This window comes from Neophocaena asiaeorientalis, unplaced genomic scaffold (assembly GCF_003031525.2).
Source record: "Neophocaena asiaeorientalis asiaeorientalis breed wild unplaced genomic scaffold, Neophocaena_asiaeorientalis_V1.1 scaffold112, whole genome shotgun sequence".
NCBI classification, from domain to species: Eukaryota; Metazoa; Chordata; class Mammalia; order Artiodactyla; family Phocoenidae; genus Neophocaena; species Neophocaena asiaeorientalis.
Window position 1 is genome coordinate 1181418 of NW_020175413.1, and position 19239 is coordinate 1200656.

Here is a 19239-nt window from a genome sequence, read left to right on the forward strand (position 1 = left end):
GTTTGTAAGAAGCCCAAGTGCCTTGAGGCTACCAAGCTGTAAAAAAGCTCAAGTACATCCAGGGGCTCCAGCCAATAGCCCAGATACGGTGCAACCAATAACCAGCACCAACTCTCACACATGAGTGATGACGTCTCCAAATGATGCCAGCTAATAAGGCTGTCAGATCACACTCAGCCACTGAGCCTTCCCAGATGAGACTCCAGATAACATGAAACAGACACAAGCCAGTATACCCTGTCTTAATATCTGATCCACAGATTCTGTGGACAAAATAAATGGTTGTTTTATGCCAGGAAGCTGGAGCTGCAAGGTAACTTGCTATTGCAGCACAGTAGCTAAAGAACATCGACTTTCACCTGATAGGTTCAGAATCCATTGACAATCCTCAGAATCAATTATTTTGTTAATTATTGCAAAACAGTAACTTTCCTAATTAATTGTTAATTCTTCTAACTTTATTGCTGGCATTATTCTGTGAAAAACAGCCTTACTTCAATCACTGATGCTATCAGACTACACTGCAATGCAGCTCCTACAGAACGGTGTCATATATGCTTAACGATTCCCCTTTCTTGCTCCCTTTCACTCTGATTCTAATCTATGAGCACACCGGATGAGAGGAGGTCCCCTATGTCGTATGCTCTGTCTCACTTCAAGGTCTGCCCACTCGCTCCCTCCTGGAATACACTTCTTCCTTTCTCACCCACTCCTCCGCACTCTATCGTGCTGTCCTAGACATTATCTACTGCAGAAGACCGCACCTGAAGCCCCCAAGTTGGGTAGATGCCTCTCCCACACGATGCTGCGCTTCTTGTGCTTGCCCCAATCACAGCACAGTAACCATCTTTCCCACCAACCTTTAAGGTCCCCGAGAAGTTCCTGCATTAGCCTCATTTCCATCTCAGTTATACAGTACAGGGTTTGGATGTACATTAAAGCATTCAAGTAAATATTTGCTGTTAGATGAAGTTTATGGGGGTTCTTCATCTGGAAAGTAGAGGACAATTTTCATTTCTGAAAAATTCACCATAATCTACTAAAAGGAGATTTTTAAAACAAGGCTGAAAAGCCTTTGAATGACTGAAGTCAATACCTAGCTCTTTCCCCTAACATCTCTTAAAAACTTGAGGTCTATGACGTTAACTTCAGGCTCTAAGTATGACAGAAAAGTTAAATTTCTTTTTCCGTGAGCATTTTAAGGCCTTTGCTGTGACCTGCATAGGTTCCCTCAGAATGCTCTTTTTAATAAGCCTGTGACTTTGTGGGAAAAAATGCTGCAATTTTTCCAAAGGGTAAGTTATTACTTCGAGTCTCAAAGCCAAAAGGAGCAAGATATCTCACCCTAACTAAAAGTGAAAAGTTCAACACATTAGCTTGTATCTTTAAACACTGGTGAAGCCTATCGTGACATTTTAAACCTATAAAGTAAGGTATTTTAAAGGTGTTGCATGACCTGCATATTTCAAAAGCTAAAATGCATTATCTAATCGATTTTATGAGTTCCTACAATAGAAAAAATTAAGGAATCTTCCTAAACAAACTGCTTAAAATCACTTTAAACAATTAAGAATTTTTCTGATTCCAAATACATAAAGAAATATCATGAGCAAAAGACACACACTTACCTGCCATGGGTAAAAAAGAGGAGTCTGATCCAAAGGAACCCTCAGGGGGGCAACAATAACCAGCTCAAACAGAAGCCCCAGAAGAAGCGGGACGACTCCAGCCAGCAGCACTGCAACTATCACGGTCTTCATTATCTATCAGGGAATGAAAAGCCTTGTTATTAGAGACTCTATGACTTTTAAGCCAAGCTCTTTATCTCATGTGGATATTTACTCTTCTTTGACCTGATGCCTAACAGAACGAATATATACCTTAAACAACTTACATTTTATGTTATATGTTTAAATGAAATCTGAATGTGTAACTATAAAAACTCAAGCTATAACAAAAACATGAAATTACTATGCATTATTGCTACAAAATTATAGGAAATTCATTTTATTACATATATTAATCAGGTGGCTTTGCTGCTTTTCTCAATCTCAGTCTCAGAAGTAGGCTTTTGTTTGTCCATGAAAAGCTACTGGTTGTCCCAGGCCCCTGATCCAGTGGTGGTCCACCCACAGGCTGACCTGTGACCCCTGAGATGGACTGGTATAGTTGAAGGGCTCTGCATAACCCCAGTTAAGGTAATTACCAAGTTGATCAAATTAGCTCCCCTGAGAACAGTACAGTCCAACAGAACTTACTATGATGACAGAAATGTCCTGTATCTGTGTTGTGCAATATGGTAGCCATTAGCCACAGGGCTATTCTATTAACACAGCTCTAGAATTTGGACAAAGTGGCAAAATGAAAATAAAGTAGACACAAAGAGAAGAGATAACATGCAAGAGCCACTATGAAATCCTGACAAAGAAATCAATTTTTAAAGTGGCCTTGATGTCCCTTTTTCTTCAGGTAGCCTCAGTAAGTACATCCATTTCAACAGCAAGAGATTAAAAATGGTGTGCATTGAGGCAGTACCTACTTCTTCACATGGCAACATGATATGGAAGAATATCAAATGAAAAGTGGTACTAGCTAGTTTCTGTATTTTAAATATAGGTAAGTGTCTCATCTTATGGATTACACAGCAATCAACTCCCTCCATTCTTAATATACAATGAATCTCCTATGTTTTTCTTTCAACACTAGCATTAAACAGCTATTAAACTTTCAGTGAAATCAAGATATAAATTCAGATACAAAACCAGAGTTGATTATACAAATGAAAAGGCATAAAGCAGTGACCTAAACATATTTACCAGTCATAGCCAACATTATGATCAATCAGTAAATTACCACACAATTTCCCATTTATGTGAAAAACACTGACTTAATCCTGAAGTCAAGATTTTATGTATTAAAAAATCTTTTTTCAATCAGATTTTAGAAAAAATATCATTAAAGGAAATTTCTACTTAAACAAATTGATTTTAAATTCTACAGAATATCTTATTACTCAAGGGCCTTACCAGATCATTTAATAGCATGATTTTCTTTTAACCCTCAAATACATCTGACTATATTTCTCAGAATGAACCAGAAAACTACTGTCTTAAAGGAACACTCTTTCTAATTCAAAAAAATCAACTCTCTTGACTCTATCAACACAGTGAAGAAACAAAAGTGAAAAGATTAAAAGAAATTACTGGAAAAATATTCACTACTCCTGTCAGACAAGATCAGTCTGTATTAGGAAAACCTACCATAAGGGACCACTCCTTAACCTTCTGGAAGATCACTCTGCGTCCCTGTGGCATCCATGCCACCAGCACTGTCACCGCCCTGATGGTTAGCCAACAAACATAGAGACCACAAGCAGCTGTGTAGAGCTCATGGATTTTGGCAGTCCCCGTCCAAAATGACATTAACCAACGGCCAGCAAATACTGAAAATAGAAAAGCTGATATATTAGACATGTAGTCATGTAAAGAGAACTCTAATCTTGATGTCAATGTTGTACTACTAGTATTTTCAAAAGTTTCAGTCATTTTAAGTCATTATTAAAAAGACATCACATTTTGATATATCAGTGTCTTTGTTAAAAGCAAACAAACAAAATAAAAACAAAACCCCCCAAATTCAAAAGAATGTAATGATTTGACTAAGATACAACCAGACCACAGTAAGTCACTGGGGATGAGCTCTCCTGTGACATGCACTCTGACTTGCCAGGCCAATTACTTGTTCTTTGGGGACTGAAACGACTTGAGGGGGGTGTTATTTTTATTGTCTGTATTATCAAATGAAATCATTATGCACATAACAGGCCAAAAATGGAAAATTTACTTTCTATTATTTGTGTTGTCAATACTTTTAACATTTAGGAACATTACAAATAATTTAGAGTAACTTTCTTTCAATTGGGTCATTCATTAAGATAGAAAACTAAGCTTATTTTAATCAGAAGTGGGCACATTAACAAAGAATACCACACTAGCTTTTCTTAGGAAAAAAATTAAGATCTAAATATTAGGAAACATGTGAAAGTTGTCTAAGGGACTGCCTCACACAAAGAGTTATTACAAATAAACTCCACAATGTACCCACAAAAATCTAACTATCAGTCAAGATCATTTATATAGTAACTTTCTTTACATGGTTACTTATCTTAATAAGGCTGGAGAAAAAAGGAAGACCCCATTTCCAGTGTCTTTTTCTCCTTAATACAGTACTTACCTGTTACCTTTCAATGTCTAAAAGGAGCTTGTGGCTGTGCTGAACATGTTCCATACATTTTCTCACTAATCCTCCCAACAACCCTGCAAGCAGCAATGGCCTCCACTCTGAAGACTAAGAAACCGAGGCTCAGCAACAGAACCTTGCCCAAGCAAGGTCACACAAGGGCGGAGACTGAATGTGAACTCCTGTCTACAGGACAGAGCTCATGCTCTTGACCGCGGACCCACACTGCCTCCAGTCAAGCTAAACCACCCCAACAGTCAGGTTTACAAGCCACAGTGCCAATAACGTTACACACTTCTTTGCAATCTCACAGACAGCTTGGATATGAAGATAACTCATTTTTTGAAGACAAATACATGTTAAGTATTTATCTACATGAAACAAACACACGTGCACGTTAAAGATATAAAAATACCACTGATAATTCGGTAAAAATGTCTAGCATTCTATATATACATATTTCTACTCCAAGATTCTTTGTTGTTCTTTTTCGGTTGGTTTTTTAAAATTTAAGGCTTCCCTGGTGGCGCGGTGGTTGGGAATCCGCCTGCCAATGCAGGGGACACAGGTTCGAGCCCTGGTCCGGGAAGATCCCACATGCCACGGAGCAACGAAGCCCATGCACCACAACTACTGAGCCTGTGCTCTAGAGCCCATGTGCCACAACTACTGGAACCCGTGCTCTGCAACAAGAGAGGCCACCACAATGAGAAGCCTGCGCACTGCAACGAAGAGTAGCTCCCCCTCGCCACAACCAGAGAAAAGCCTGTGCATAACAATGAAGACGCAACGCAGCCAAAAATAAAATAGAAAAAAAAAATTTAAAGGCTGCTTTTCATTCCATACTTCACATAGTTCTAAAGTGTTTTTGAGAGGTCAGGGCTAGTTTCTAGTTTGCAGTAACTTGACATTAGCTAAAATGCAGCTACAAGAAAACAACCTATGGGGAAAACAGCATCCTCACCACCTTAAACGTGTACTATGACAAAAGCATTTCTATGATTAAACATAACTGCATTCCTTCCACTAGATGGTGGGACTGGATTAACAGGGAAATATTTACTTAACAATCTTTAATGAAATTAATGTACCTGTATTGCCAAATTCAAGCACTAAAACTAGGTTTCCTTCTTTTGTTGACTTTTTAATATTTCTGATAAAAACATGAAAATGGAACATAAAAATCACAAATGTAAAGCTGTCCAAAGTTCAGAAACTGAGTTTTCTCAACAATGTTTACTACACCGCACCCAACAGTTAACTAGACTTTGTCTTTTTAACAGCTGAGGTCTGAGTAGTGAACTTAAGAGCAAAGTTCTCACGGTCAAAAATCATTGTGCAGAAACAGTGAAAAACAAAACAACTTTATTTTTACCAGTTTAAGGTGAATCACAACTCTTACCAATTAGAAACTATTCTTTTTTTTTTTAAGAAACCTCACTTGAAATTAACTAGCTGCTCTTCCCCAGCCTTAGCCCTCATGGGAAAACTCAAGTATTTAATACAAATTTGATTTATAAAGTTATACTGAGTTAGTGCTATAATCAAGACACTAACTCAATAACATGTACAGGCTTGATAAGACCTGAAAATTATCTTCACTTGATTATTTAAGTGGCTAACACATATCAGTATGATTCAGAATCTTCTGGCTTCCTCTACCACTAACTATTGTCACTGGCTTTGGACTCCCCCCCCATCTACCCCTGACCTCTGCAGAAGATGACAGACTACTATATTCATCGACAGCTTCTTACTTGTTAGATGAAGAAACCCTGTTTAGCTGAAATTTAGCGATTAGTATTTATGATTACCAGGTGATAAAGGGAAATAGCCTGGCTTCATAAAGGTCTCTAGCAATAGCATGCAGTGGACTGGAAAGATAATTACATAATGAAGGCAAACATAATTAACATCAAAACACTGGCTTGAAAAAAATGACTTAAGCCACACAGATGACTTTTTTTTAATGCATACATTTTTATTTTAAAATGCTAAAAAAATTTTTATAAAAAAAAGTTCATGAAAAATTTCAACGTATACCCAAGCAGAGAAAATCCTATAATAAAATACTTTGTACTCAATCACCCAGTTTCAAAAATTATCAATTCACAGCCAATCTTAACATCTTCTATAGTTTTGCCTACTTCCCCACCCCCAGAACGCTTTGAAGCAAATCCCAGACAACAGATGACTTTTTGAGAACCCATACTGCAATAAGAAAATGTCTATATAAAATGAGTGACCACAAGTACTTTACTTCCAAAAATTAATCATAAATTGTATACTGACTCTGTCCCCCTCTGCTCCGATACAAATGAGTCCAATGAAACGTAGAGCCCTATAGAGAACAGTATCCCATATTCAATAAAAATGGGGATAACTACTTCAAGTTTATATGTGATGAAAGATCACATGTCAGCAAGACATACCCTTTTAAAACAAAGCATCTTTTCATGATGTCATTAGCGGAGAGCTAGGATAACCTCATACCTGGTAGAGTAAGGCAGATGAGGCTGGCGATCAGTAAGGTTATACACATGAAGACAATCAACAAAAATATCTGCAAGGCAAAACACAGCAGTGCATAAACAGAATTCATCTGTGCTCAATGCATTTTATGACACTCCTCAAAGAATCAACACAATTCTCCCAGTAAAAACGATCTGCCTATATTTGTATCTCCAGGATTCCTTCCATTTCACATAAAAAGGAAATTTTCATTTTAGGTAATATTAACTATAATTTTGGCCGAAAGGAAACTGTGCCCACTTTCATATAATCAGATACATCAGCAAGTACCAATATATTTTGAATATATTTTGAATCAGAGAGCACAAAATAAAACATAATCAGCTTAGGGCTTCCCTGGTGGCACAGTGGTTGAGAGTCCGCCTGCCAATGCAGGGGACACGGGTTCGTGCCCCGGTCCGGGAAGATCCCACATGCCACAGAGCGGCTGGGCCCGTGAGCCATGGCCGCTGAGCCTGCGCGTCCGGAGCCTATGCTCCGCAATGGGAGAGGCCACAACAGTGAGAGGCCCGCGTACCGCAAAAAAAAAAACAAAACAAACAAACAAAAAAACATAATCAGCTTAAATTTTCCCTCACTATTAATTAAAACTAACAATATTTGCTTATTTTTATCAAATTCTCAAAAACAACTTCTCATGAAAGGAAAGCTTATTCCCTAACAGTGCTATCCAATTAGAACTTTCTGTGATAATGGACATGTCTACTCCTGCACTGCCCGACACAGGAACCACTGGCACAGGTGGCCATTAAGCACTTGACATGGGGTCACAATGAATGAGTAAAGGAATTTTAAATTCTATTTACTTTGAGTGTGTGTGTTGTCTACAAGAAGTGTACCTTCTTTTGTTTTTTCAGTTTCATTGAGGTATAAATGACAAATAAAACTGTAATATATTTAAAGTGTTCAATGTGATTTGATATATGTATACACCGTGAAGGGATTCCCACCATCAAGGTAATTAACACATCCATCACACCACATATTTACAAACTGTATTTATTTTTAATTAAGTTTAAAAGTAAACAGCCGTTGTAGCTATAGCTGGTGGCTCTCAGCTACTGAGAAGTGCAGATAAAAAGGAAATACACTGAGACAAGAGGGAAGTGGCTACCCTGGACAGAGAGGGTGCTGCTTGCCTTGACCTGACTAAGCCCAAAGGGCAGAGCTCCAGCAGGAAGACTGGAAAGCACTGATGATGATAACACTCCGAGAGGGGGCTGGAGCCTTGGTCAGCTTTCGCTGCCAGAGAAATCCCTTAGTGATTCTCTCTCTAATCTAGGCCAGAAGTACCTTCTGCTTAGAAAATACCTTTTGTCAATCCGAAAGCCTCAAGTCTCACAGCTCCACCCCCATCTCTGAGAGCTCCCTCCCCAGCTCTTGCAGCTCGCCTGCACCTCCCACCCCCTACTCCACACATTCACCTCCCTGCAGGTTCCATACCTACCATGGCTAACCTGCCTCTTGTCCTGACACAGGGCTGGAATGCCCTTCCCACTTCCCATTTTTTAATCTGCCTGACCCCAAACTTTAAAGACTTAAAGGTATCAACTCCTCCACGAAGCTTCCTGAACAACTTTCAAAAAAGTGTTTTGCGGAGCAAGAAGTGAGCAATCATATGACACGCTACTAATATAGCAGGTGACGTGAGGACTAACACCTGGCCATTGAATCTAACCCCCATGAAGGTCACTAGGGACCCTTGACAGGAACAGTTTTGGTGGAGTTTGGGGCTAAGTCTTGCTGAGCCAAGTACTTCCTTAACCAATCTGGTCTTCAGTTTTATCAGATGTAAACAAGAGATCACTACTCATACCTTGCAGCATTGGGATTAATACTACAAGGATTAAAGAGAGGAAAACACTAAAATACCCCCTCCAGTTCCTGACACACAGGTGAAATGAATCAGGAATGGCAACTTCTTATTTGATCTAGGGTCTTCTATCTTGTTCCTTTCCAACAGCAGGGACCAACAGCACATGGACTCCCAACTCCACGGCTTACATCTAAAATTCCATCAGCTTATCCAACATTTACATATATTATGTGTTGCAGAATGAGAGGCCTGAAATGTGGGTTCTTGTCAGGAAGACTGCAAGCTGCGTCTACACAGAGGACCATATACTAACAGCACCGATAACAGCAGAAAAACTCCTCAACAGAAGCTGGAAAGCTCAATCCCTGCTAAGTCGGGGCAGCACCTACCCTGAGTGGGAAATGCGGGGGCCGGCGGTAAGGCTGGAAGCCAACAGGCCCGCCCTGCTGGAGGATGGCTTGGTGGGCTGCATGCAGGCCCTCCCCCACCACGGGGAGGGCGTTGTTATTTCGAGCGTGCTGGTTATTGTTAGCTTGTTGGTTTGCACTGTTCTCATTTTCTTCCTGGTCTCCCAACAAATAGGAATGAAGATCCCTGTGTAAAAATTGCATCAGTGAAAATGCTCACCTCAGATCAGAATAAACAGAAGACACGAGACGCGAGACTTACTTTCTTGATAATTATTACTTAGGGGAGAAAATGTATGAGTAGAATCTATGCACAGCACTGCTATTATCTCAATCAGCTCTAAATGTTGCTGCGTGCTTTAAATTAGACCTTCCCAAACATAAAGTTAATTAACATACAAAATACCCATTCAATCTATTTTATGTTTTCTCCAGCCAGTATCTGAGAAGAATCAGTAACTGAAAAAAAAAAAAAAAAAAAAATGTTCAATGCCCAAGATACTCTATGTGAAGAATTTTAGGGAAAAAAACTATCAACTTCTTTTTTTCTCTGTAGATGACTACTGTGTCTGCTGTGACACGCAGCTCAACTAAAACATCAAGCCACAAATCAGTTAAGGCACAAATGAGATGGGGGGAAGGAGGGGGCTCACGGTAGGGCACTGAGCTGTTAGACAAGGATAAATGTTCAAATACAACCAAATGCATATAGGCATCCGTTGGAGATACTGTGGGTCTAGTTGCAGACCACTGCAATAAAGCAAGTATTGCGTTGCAATCAAGTTTTGTGGTTTCCGAGCGCATACAAAAGTTATGTTTATACTACACTGTCATCTGTTAAGTGTGCAGTAGCATTATGTCTTTAAAAACAATGTATATGCCTTAATTTAAAAATACTTTATTGCTAAAAAAATGCTAACAATTATCTGACAATACAAGGTTGCCACAAACCTTCAATTTGTAAAAAATACAGTATCTGTGAAGCACAATAAAAGCAAGTATGCCTATATTTCACATTAAGGTATCTACAGGATGCCACATATTTTCTGAAAAAATGTTTAAACTACCGAGATTAAACTTCTAAATAAGTATATAATATATGAAGCTTGAAAAAACATAAATGCATCATGCTGACTAAATGACTAAGAAACCAAATCTGAGAAGAGCTAGCTCACTTATCAGGTTAGGACTTCTAAAATAAGGGTAACTTGGTTTGTTTTTAATGCACTGAAAAGTATTTTATTTTTACCCTGTGTAATGAAATGAAAGAACCTGGGCCAGCAGCAATCCTCTGTGAGAGGGTAAAAACATGTACACATTTCTCCATAAAAGGATACACAATGATTAGAAAAATAAGAAAAATTTAAAACTTTAATAAGCTTTAAACAATACACCTGCAGAATACACTAAATTGTCTCTTATTAAAACTAACTTTTCCTGAGTGGGGCATACTTTTTCAGAAAGGTTATTAAACTGACACAAATGACACACGTACGAGTCACCTGCCTATACTTACAGCAAGTATCCAGCAGTAACAGTCCACGCTCGCACCAGTCCCTTCAGCCACTGCCGCGTGTGTCCCTGTTCAAGTAACGCTGGTAAGACAACTTGAAGCAGAAGCAGCTCAAGGGACAGTTCACTCACTGGAGCATCACTGAGAGTTACGAAAAGCCATATTTTACCATGTGAATTCGATTTTCCCTTATAACTGTATCATATTAGACGTTTAATGGAAGACAGCAAAACTCCTTGAAGAGTCAAATGAACTCACTGTCTTTATCACCTCATATCCATTCTTCCTTGAAGAACAAGGAACATCCCTCAACCAAAAACTGCTCCCGACAAGGGTTGCAGTGACCTTCGTGTTGTTAAAGTGGCGGTCAGGTCTTGGTCCTCACCTCATGTGCCGGCTTAGTAGCGTATTACACAACTGGTCGCTCACTGCTCCTTAGAACACTTTCTCCATGAACACCTTTCCAAGACACGCTGAATGCGACCTCCTGTGGCTTCAAATAGCACCTTTCTGTAAATTTCTACATACTGCTCAGACATCTTCCCTAATTCCTAACTTATACATCCAAAGTGCCAACTCAACGTTTCACAGTACACACGAGACATCTTAAGTTGATCATGTTCAATATCAAATTCCCACTCTTCCCCTTAAATCCTGCTCTTCCGCAATCTTCCTCATCCTAGTAAATGGCAACTCCATCCTTCCAGGTGCTCAGGACAGATACTTAGATCCCTGACTGCCTTTCTTCACCCGACATTCAAACAAGCCAGAGAATCCTACTGACTGTACCCTGATACCCTGAATCTAACCACTTCTCATGACTCCACTGCCACTTCCTCCCTCTCAGCCACCGTCGCCTCCCACGGGGATCACGGCATTACCCCTAGCTGCCCTCCTGCTCCGGCCCTGGCCATCCCAACCCTGGCTCTTGTCACAGCCTCCAGAGTGATTCCTGTGAAACCTCTGTCAGACCACTCTTCTGCTCAACCTTTCCAAGAACCCCCTAAATCACTCAAGTTAAAGCCAAAATGCTTACTTACAATGGCTTACAAGGCTCTCTAGGACCTGGCTTTCCATGACCTCTCTGACCTCACAGCCAACTACTTTTCTCCTCCTTTTACTGCAGCCAAACTGGTCTCCCTGCTGCTCCTCAAACAGACCTCAGGCCACTGCATGTGCCCGCCTCCCCTGCAAGGACATTCTGCCTTCAGGGGTTCACATGGCTCCCTCCCTCATCCCCTCCTCCTTCAGGGCCTTCCTCACCTGTCACCTCCTCAGGTCCTCACTAGTCACTTCCTTGCTTCGTTTTTTCCCATAGCACTTACGACCCTTTGACATATTATGTATTTTATCTATTTTATTGGCTGTCTCCCCAAGTGAAATATAAGCTCCACAAGGGCACAGATTTTTCTTGATTCTGTTTTGTTCACTGTTACATCCCTTGTACATAGAAAAGAACCTGTTATATAATGGGCCCTCAATTTTGCTGAATGGAAGAACAGACTAAACACTGTTACAAAAACTTAGCTAAAATTCTAGGTATAAAGAACTACCAAAAAATGGGTCTACGCCAACAATATATAAAGCCAGAAACCGTGCTTCCTGGTTCTCACTGTGACGACCCAAATACATAAGGAGGGAGAACCGACTTTCTCTAGGTAGGGAAAAACTCAGAATAAAACCTCGATTTGGATTTTGACGAAAAGACAGCAGAAGCATGCCAGGCAAACATGGGGAAGAAGGTCATTCCAAACAGAGAGGGAAAGACCAGGAGCAGCTAGGCATTTATGGGGAGACTCAATGGAGGCTGAGCGTGGCTGGGAGGAGAATTCAAGTCAGACAATGCTGGACAAGATGCTCGAAAGGCAGTGTGAGATGCCGAGCCTTGGATGTCATTCTAAATGACCCAGATATTATCGTGTATGTTATGGAGGAAGAGGCAGGTGTGTTAAGGATGGATTATAAATGGGAAAAAAACAGGAAGGACTAAACTAAGGTATTAAGTGGTAAATCACATTGAATTAGATAAGAGACTGTAAAAAGAATTAGAACTGACAAGATTTAAAGACTAATTACAAGTAAATTTGAGGAAGAAATCCAATTTGCCTGGCATATTTAGGTGACGGAAGGGATGAGGCAAATCACTGAAAAAGGGATTGTAGGAGGAATGGTGGAGACTAGGTTTCCAGGTTACTTAAGTCTTTAAGTCAAAAAAAGATTTTCCATTTATAAGCCATACAGCCTATTTTAATCTACAATTAAATGTATATCTATGGCTACATTACTTATGATGTGCTTTTCATACAAAGATGATGCTACTAGGTATCTCTCATTAGGAATGTTAAACATTTGAATGCTAATCAAAGGCACACTTCATTTGCAGAAAAGTCAGTCCTTCTTTGGAACATGTAACTGCTAAACTAACAATTATGTGATTTAGAACATGGCAAAATTTAGTTATCAGATGATTTCTAATATCTGTAAGAAATGAATGTTTTAAATAAATGTACTCTGAATATCAAATCCCTACCAGAGTTAAATCAGTAAAGCTTCCGAATTTCAACAACTTACCTATAGAGCATGACATTGTACGGAAGAAAATTAGGCAGCAGACTCTTAATTATCCGTATAGGTAGCCAAAGCATCAGGAGTACAATGGAGCCAAAGACAATCTGCAGCAAGAAAAAGGGCAGGGGACCACTGTAATCACTGTAAATCTGAGAGACAGGCAGACTTCTGAACGTACACATCCAACACACCATCCAAGTCTATACGCGCCCAGGCCACTGAGTGTTCTCATCCAGCACACTATACTTGGCTCACTCTATGTGGAGACTGCATACCTGGGACAGCTGCTCCTCTCTCTCTCTAGGACACGAAGGCTCAAACAGGAGCCACAAAGGATAATCACTGCATGGTATGTGAAAAGAGAGCTAGAAACTCATAATGAAGGATCAAAATTGCCTGCATCTTAATAAACCACCTGTAACAATAAGACATGACCCATACTAATGGCTACAGAAGTTTCCAAAAAACACACATCATTGCTTTTAGAATTTTATCTTGGAAAAACTTAGATTTAACTAGGTAATTTCTTCTTCGAGGCAGGGAAGAAACTTTGAGTTGCTTCTGTTAAGAGTTTAATTTAGAAGCTATTAACAAGTCTCCATTGCTTCAATGCAAATTAAATGTAATTCAGAGACCCATAATTTGGCAATCAATTATACTACTAAAGAACCAAAAGGCATTTTTGTTTACTTACATTTTATTTTTATCAAAGTAACCAATAAAACAGCTATTTGATAACCAACTTCCACAGGCTTAGATAAACTTAATTCAATCTACTCTACCAGTCCTCCTGACCAAAAAAAAAAAAAAAAAATCTAAAGGGTAGCCCATTTTACTTCAAAAACAAAAAAAAGTATGCTTACCACTGACAAAATAAATCTTCGGAGGTGCCTATAAATAGGCAAGTGAATCATTTCTTGTACTGGATTAAAATCTGGATCATTCAAATTCCTTAGAAACCATAAGACACCAGGTCGAAGTACCTGCAAATATATTTTAAATGCTATAAATACTTACCAATGTCTTTAGGCTCTGTATATGAGCTAAAACATTAATAGAGAAATAAGCTCTTAAAATTATTTTGGCATCTTATAAAATGGGCCCTAGAAAACCCATATAGTTTTCCTGGGAAAAGAAGTTCCTAAATCAGAATCTTTATTAAAACTATCCTGTGTTTGATGTCCTTTGATGCTTTTAATCATTCAGTGGAAAAATTTAAGTACAATTTGTCAAGAAATCTAGATCTCCAAGATGAAAAATAAGTTTTGTTTGTTTGGTTTTTTGGCCTCGCCATGCGGCAAGAGGGATCTTAGTTCCCTCATCAGGGATAGAATCTATGCCTCCTGCAGTGGCGGCACAGAGTCTTAACCACTGGACCGCCAGGGAAGTCTCGAAAAATAAGTATTTTTATAAAAATTATCACTATATTGTATAATCTGGAAAGGATTAGGTTACAATTTATAAGTGTCCTAAACGGAAGATGTGATTTCAGTCTCACACTTCCCAAAAAGAGTTACATTAATTAAAAAACCTTCAGTTTCTCAGTATCTTCATTTTACCATCTACATCTTTTCCCCTTGCTCAGTAGGAATCATCAACCCTAAAGGCTATGGGCGATGGGCAATGAATGGGTCTAGGGATTAGTTCTGGGTGGCTCACACTCACTGAGCTACCCTGTATAAAAAGCATCTCATCTGCTCAAATTCTATTTCTCCACCTTCCAAACAAAGGGGTTATGATATGTGAGCTTTAAGGTTCAATCTAACTCTAAAATACTAGGATTCTGTATCAACAAAAAACCACCACATTGATAAAATGAAAAAATTCAGTATAAAATACTTAATCACTGAACAACGCAATTTAAAAGTCAGGTATAATAACAATTTAAAAAACACATTATTAATGTAGTCTCAATCACTAATTTCAAAACAAGGATACAAGCTTTGTTTGCAAACAGAATTTACTGAACTTATACTATATGATTCAGGAGAATATTTTGGCCCCCAGGTTCATCCCCAACTCCTCAAATCTCTCAAAGAGCAAAGTAACCAAGAACTGCATTAAGCCTTTGTGCTTCTGTGTTCCATTCACACTGGATTAGTCGTCAGCCTGCTCCTTTGGGCCCTGCATATCTCCATCAGCACTCTCAATGGAGTAAGCTGACTTGTTCCATGGCTGTATCCCTTCCCAGGATGCAAAAATCAAGGAGAGTGGAGACTGTGTCTCTGTTTCTCACTATTACCCCAGCATATATCACAGTGTCTGGCACAGAGTGAGCATGCAGTACTATTTGGGGAAAGAATGCACAGAGGAAAGTACACTTATCAGAATTACTCAAGTTTTATACTTCATTTTGTAGCAGATGACTAAGCATGAGATGTATACTAGTCAAATACTGACCCTATTTTCACTGCCCCCAAATCAGTAAGGACTGTATTCTGAAAACAGGATTAGTAAAAGTACCCATCTGGTGAGTGAACCAGAATCATAAAGGACCCTCACTACAATTCTATACTTTAGGTGTCTGCTTCAAGACCACTTTACATATTTGATCCTGCAAAACCATACCTTTTGGGTATTTCCAGCATTAAATGTCCCTGGATGAAGTCCAAGACAGGCTCACATCACATAAAGTTCCAAGAATATGTATTTGAGGATGGTTAAAATACCAAGTAAAACAAGTGTTTTAATTTAATTTTTATCCCTCAGTCTATTCATCTTTCAAACTCAAAATTAATTAGACAGAAATAATAAAACTTGTCAATTTTTGAGACAAGTTACTAAAAAACAGTTCAAAGCAACTGAGCCAAACTAGGCTATTAGCTGTTCCCTCTTAGAATAAAATAACAGAGAAAATGATTTAGCTAGGAAACCATCATAGCCTTTAAGGCATGACTTATGGTTAAGGCAAAAGTCCTTTTCGTAAATGTACAGTGTTGGAACTTCCCTGTAGAACTTACCTCTCTCAGTAACAGAATGAAGGAGGCAAAGTAGAACACATATACCATTCCCACCAGCCAATGCAGAAACATGGTAGTACCTGGAGCCGACTGAAAGCTCAGTTCTCGATCTTTCAGAGTAGCATCAAACATTTCCTAAATCAAAACAGTACACGTGAGAGAGATTTGTACTGCTTACATCTGCTGAATTAATATCTTCATATTCTAGGAAGTGAATGAATCACTATGCATGTAGGTTCTGATGTTTCTAGAATTACAGTTCTCTTAAAGCTATTTCATCGTATCACAGAAATACAAATGATATAGGTTGGATACCATTTCAAAGACGTATATGACACTTCAGAAATTTTACAGAGGCAATACTGATAAACCAGTTGGTGAATAAGAACTTTACCAATATTGCTATTGTGAAAGAACCATTTTTGGTTAACATAATACTTTCCTTTCTTGGTTACACGTATGAATTCATGACAAGTTTTAATAGTAAGGTATGGGAGAAAATGTTATTTCAGAACCAAAGGCAGCTTTTCTACATTTAATTTTTTTTGAAAAGTGGACTTCCCTGGTGGCACAGTGGTTAAGAATCCGCCTGCCAATGCAGGGGACATGGGTTCGATCCCTGGCCCGGGAAGATCCCACATGCCACAGAGTAACTAAACCCGTGCGCCACAACTATGGACGGAGACTGCGCTCTGCAACTACTGAGCCCACGTGCCACAACTACTGAAGCCCACCCTCTTGTGCTGCGCAACAAGAGAAGCCACCGCAATGAGAACCCCACACACCACAACCAAGAGTAGCACTGCTCTCTGCAACTAGAGAAAGCCCACGTGCAGCAACGAAGACCCAATGCAGCCAAAAATAAATTAATTAATTAAAAAAGAAAAGAAAAAACTGATGATCGCTGACAGTCATTAAAGATTTTAATCAAGACTAAACACTTTAGTTAAAACAAATGGTATGGTTGATTACTACAGAGGCAGTCTTCTTTTCAGATTACTCTTTTTCGGTTTTTTTTTTTTTTTGCACCGCATGGTGCTGCCTGCGGGAGTTCCCCAACCAAGGACTGAACTCAGGCCACAGCAGTGAAAGCACCCAGTCCTAACCAATAGACCACCAGGACCTCCCTCGAATTACTCTTTTTATACACAACGTCTTGGCATCTTCATAGAGTTAAACGAGGAAGAGAACTCTCCACTGGTTATCAGGAAGGTTCCAGTCAAAATACTCTAACATCAGAAATGTGCACAGAGCCTCACAAAAATCAGGTAGGAAAAATTAGCAACATTAAGACTCTACAATGATACATTCTCAGAAAAAACAAACTATTATCAAATACTGACTTTACATTAAAGGAACACACCCTAAAGACCACTTTTTAAAAAGCCTTTAAATTATTAGATTGTATGACAATGAATAATAAACTCACCAGGGAACAAATATCCAGCCACCAGCCACAAATGAGAGGGAACACTCCAATTTCTACCACCACTAGCAAAGAGACCTTAAGTAAAAACAAAGGTCATCAACATCACTCAAATGGGAGAAATCATTTCCAGTCTTAAGTTATAACAGGAATTACCTTCACAACAATATAGCAGACTCCCAGCAAGCGACGAGACCTATGAAATTTAACAAGAGTTGCCAAGCCCTACAGCATGTAGTCAAGGAAAACCTGAACATTTAAAGAAAGATACAGAAAAACAACAAGGTCCTACTGTATATAGCACAGAGAAACATATTCAATATCCTATGATAAATTATAATGGAAAAGAATATTTAAAAAAAGAATGTATACATATGTATAACTGAATCACTCTGCTGTACAGCAGAAATGAACACACTGTAAATCAACTATACTTCAATAAAGAATTTTTTTTAATTAAAAAAAGGATACAGTGAAACAGGTAACTATTTAGGTAACAGTTAATATTATTTGACAGACAGAATTTATTCCATATTTTTTCTGCTCTCATCCTCACTACAAATACCTACAACTTCTACTAAAAGGACAAGTAGAGAGAAATAGTTTTGTCATTAATAAGAACAACCCTTGGGTAAGCACAATAACATGACTGAACACTAAGCTGGTTCATTAAAGGATACATGACAAATTATCAGTGTTATTGCTAGAAGTATATACCCAACTATGGTCGTGATTAGGCCTTCAAAATGGGATGCTTGGACCTAGAAATAAGAAAATAAATAAACAAAATGTAATTTCACCACATGGCCTACACCCCAGTTTAACAATGTTTATTAAACAATCCAAGTAGACTAAATGTGAACTATCTCAGGAATTTGTAACTAAAAAACAACTACAAATCCCCTCTGGATGACACCTCTGCAAACCAGATTCTCCCATGGACTGCTATTTATTACGAAAAGATGAGGTAAAATGAAAGAATAACACTTTACTCAAGCACACAAAATAATAAGAGTAGAGTGAATTCAATTTTACAAAAATAAGAAAGAAGTTGTAACCATCTGCACTTCAGTCCATTCTGAAGCGGACCTGCTAAAGGCTGAGCACTGAAAAGAGCAGCACAGAGTCCAAGCCGTCCTCTGGCCAAGGTACATCTTAGCCACCCTATCTCCTAACCACAATGTTTCAGTTTCCCTTGCTCGCCAAATCTGTTTCATTATCAACTTACAAAGAGTTAAGAGTTTGGATAGTGACATATACTGCCCAAGATACCATCACCTTTTGGTTCCTGAATTTCAGGTAGCAAGTGACGATAGTTTATAAAGTCAAAATTTATCAAAGCATTTATCTGAACTTTCCAAGTTCTTGCATTTAACTAGTGAGAATTTGGAGATCTCTATTAAATATCAGAACATGTCTCTTTGCCACTTCAGAAACTTCAGAATGTGATCTCTCAGGATTCACATATACAAATTGACCAGAATATTCCAGCTATGTCAGCTTTTCTTAAAAGACTAAATATTTCTGGGGACCCCCCAAAATAGTAGTAGTTGTCCATCCAAATATTTATCTAATTCTGAAAACCCACAATAAAATGTCAAAATTAAAGCAAATTTCTTTAGAAAACACCACAGTTCATCATTCCAACACAGATCAACATTTTAAAAAATTAATATATCATTACCTTTCTGAATTCACTATGGGGCAACTAGGGAAAAGAGAGGAAGGAGCACATAGGCTAACAGAGCAGGTCAAAAATCAGCCTGTAAGAAAACTTT

General features: G+C 38.7%; 1 protein-coding gene across 2 annotated transcripts in view; it reads right to left on the reverse strand.

Moving 5' to 3' along the window:
• Positions 1-19239, reverse strand: part of MARCHF6 (membrane associated ring-CH-type finger 6) — a 72811-nt gene that overhangs the window by 11406 nt on the left and 42166 nt on the right. For both annotated transcript variants that reach the window (XM_024767202.1, XM_024767201.1), the window contains exons 12-22: positions 18142-18222; positions 17618-17686; positions 17465-17539; positions 16036-16170; positions 13939-14058; positions 13079-13179; positions 10511-10648; positions 8977-9181; positions 6733-6802; positions 3261-3442; positions 1629-1763 (exon numbers count right to left, since the gene is read on the reverse strand). In XM_024767202.1, coding sequence (XP_024622970.1) covers positions 1629-1763; positions 3261-3442; positions 6733-6802; positions 8977-9181; positions 10511-10648; positions 13079-13179; positions 13939-14058; positions 16036-16170; positions 17465-17539; positions 17618-17686; positions 18142-18222 — 1311 coding nt within the window. The remainder of the gene's footprint in view (positions 1-1628; positions 1764-3260; positions 3443-6732; positions 6803-8976; positions 9182-10510; positions 10649-13078; positions 13180-13938; positions 14059-16035; positions 16171-17464; positions 17540-17617; positions 17687-18141; positions 18223-19239) is intronic.